General features: G+C 37.7%; 1 protein-coding gene across 1 annotated transcript; it reads right to left on the reverse strand.

Moving 5' to 3' along the window:
• Nucleotides 1-560: 560 nt before the first annotated feature.
• LOC114077980 lies at nt 561-923 on the reverse strand. Its single transcript, XM_027918478.1, has one exon. The coding sequence runs from the start codon at nt 921-923 to the stop codon at nt 561-563; it is 363 nt and encodes a 120-aa protein (XP_027774279.1).
• Nucleotides 924-1,159: the final 236 nt, after the last annotated feature.

Raw genomic sequence — 1,159 nt, forward strand, 5'->3', positions numbered from 1 at the left:
CTCATACGATTTTGAAAATGTGCAAACTCAGCACCGTTAGAAAGACATTTCCGAGGTCTTTCCAACCATATAAAGAAATCACCCTATATATTCCTGAGCTGCGATTTATGGACGTTTGAAAAAGACCAGAACTCATTTTTTTAAAATTAGAAAATTTTCCAGATTTTCCTATTTATTTCCAAAAATGATTATTCTTGGTTTCTTAGCTTATTATTAGTTATTTCAAGTTACGAGATGTTACAATATCTCCCGCTTGAGAACATTCGTCCTCCAATGAGAACTCTTTCACCAACCTAAATGTAGTAACGTCATTTCAGCACTCAACCAACAAAAGCAAGTAATACATTCTTACACTGTCTTATAAAGTGCTAAGAAGAGAATTTAGTATCTTTATCTTCATCTCTCCGGATTCAAAGTGATGTGGATATCTCTTCTTTATATCCTCCTTAACTTCCCAAGTTTCTTCTTCAACAAATTGGTTCCTCCAAAAGGACCTTAACCGATGCAACTTCCTTAGTTCTCAACTTGTGAACTTAACAATCCAAAATATGAACCGGAATTTATTCACTGGATAGGCTATCCTTAATCCCAACATTCTCAGTTGGTGCAATAAATGAAGGATCACCCAAGAATTTTATCGACATAGACACATGGAATGCCGAATGAACCACTTCTAACACTTGGGGTAGCTCCAACACATATGCTACATTGCCAACCCTCTTGGAGACTCTGTAAGGAACAATATATTCGGTACTAAGTTTCCCTTTCTTACCAAACATCAAAAACCCCTTCACTGGTGAAACATTCAAATGCACCCAATCATCCACCTCAAACTCTAGCGGCCTTCTCCTAACATCTGTATAGTACTTTTGACGAATCAGTGCCGTTCTTAATCTCTCTTGAATCACTTTCATCTTCTCCATATATTGGTGAAATAGATTGGTCCTATCAACCCTGCTTCACCAACCTCGAACCACCCAATAGGAGATCTGCATCTCCCATAATGAGCTTCATATGGAGCTATTTGGATGCACCCGAATTGAAACTGTTGTTGTAAGCAACCTCAATGACGGGTATGCGATCATCAAAATTCCCTTTGAAATCGATAACACAAGCTCTCAATATATCCTCCAAAGTCTGGATATTACGCTCTACTTAT

Source organism: Solanum pennellii, chromosome 7 (genome assembly GCF_001406875.1).
Source record: "Solanum pennellii chromosome 7, SPENNV200".
NCBI lineage: Eukaryota > Viridiplantae > Streptophyta > Magnoliopsida > Solanales > Solanaceae > Solanum > Solanum pennellii.

What these genes read in the sequence shown, in the direction of transcription:
- LOC114077980 (XM_027918478.1), bottom strand. Translation starts at nt 923, where the DNA reads ATGGAGAAGATGAAAGTGATTCAAGAGAGATTAAGAACGGCACTGATT.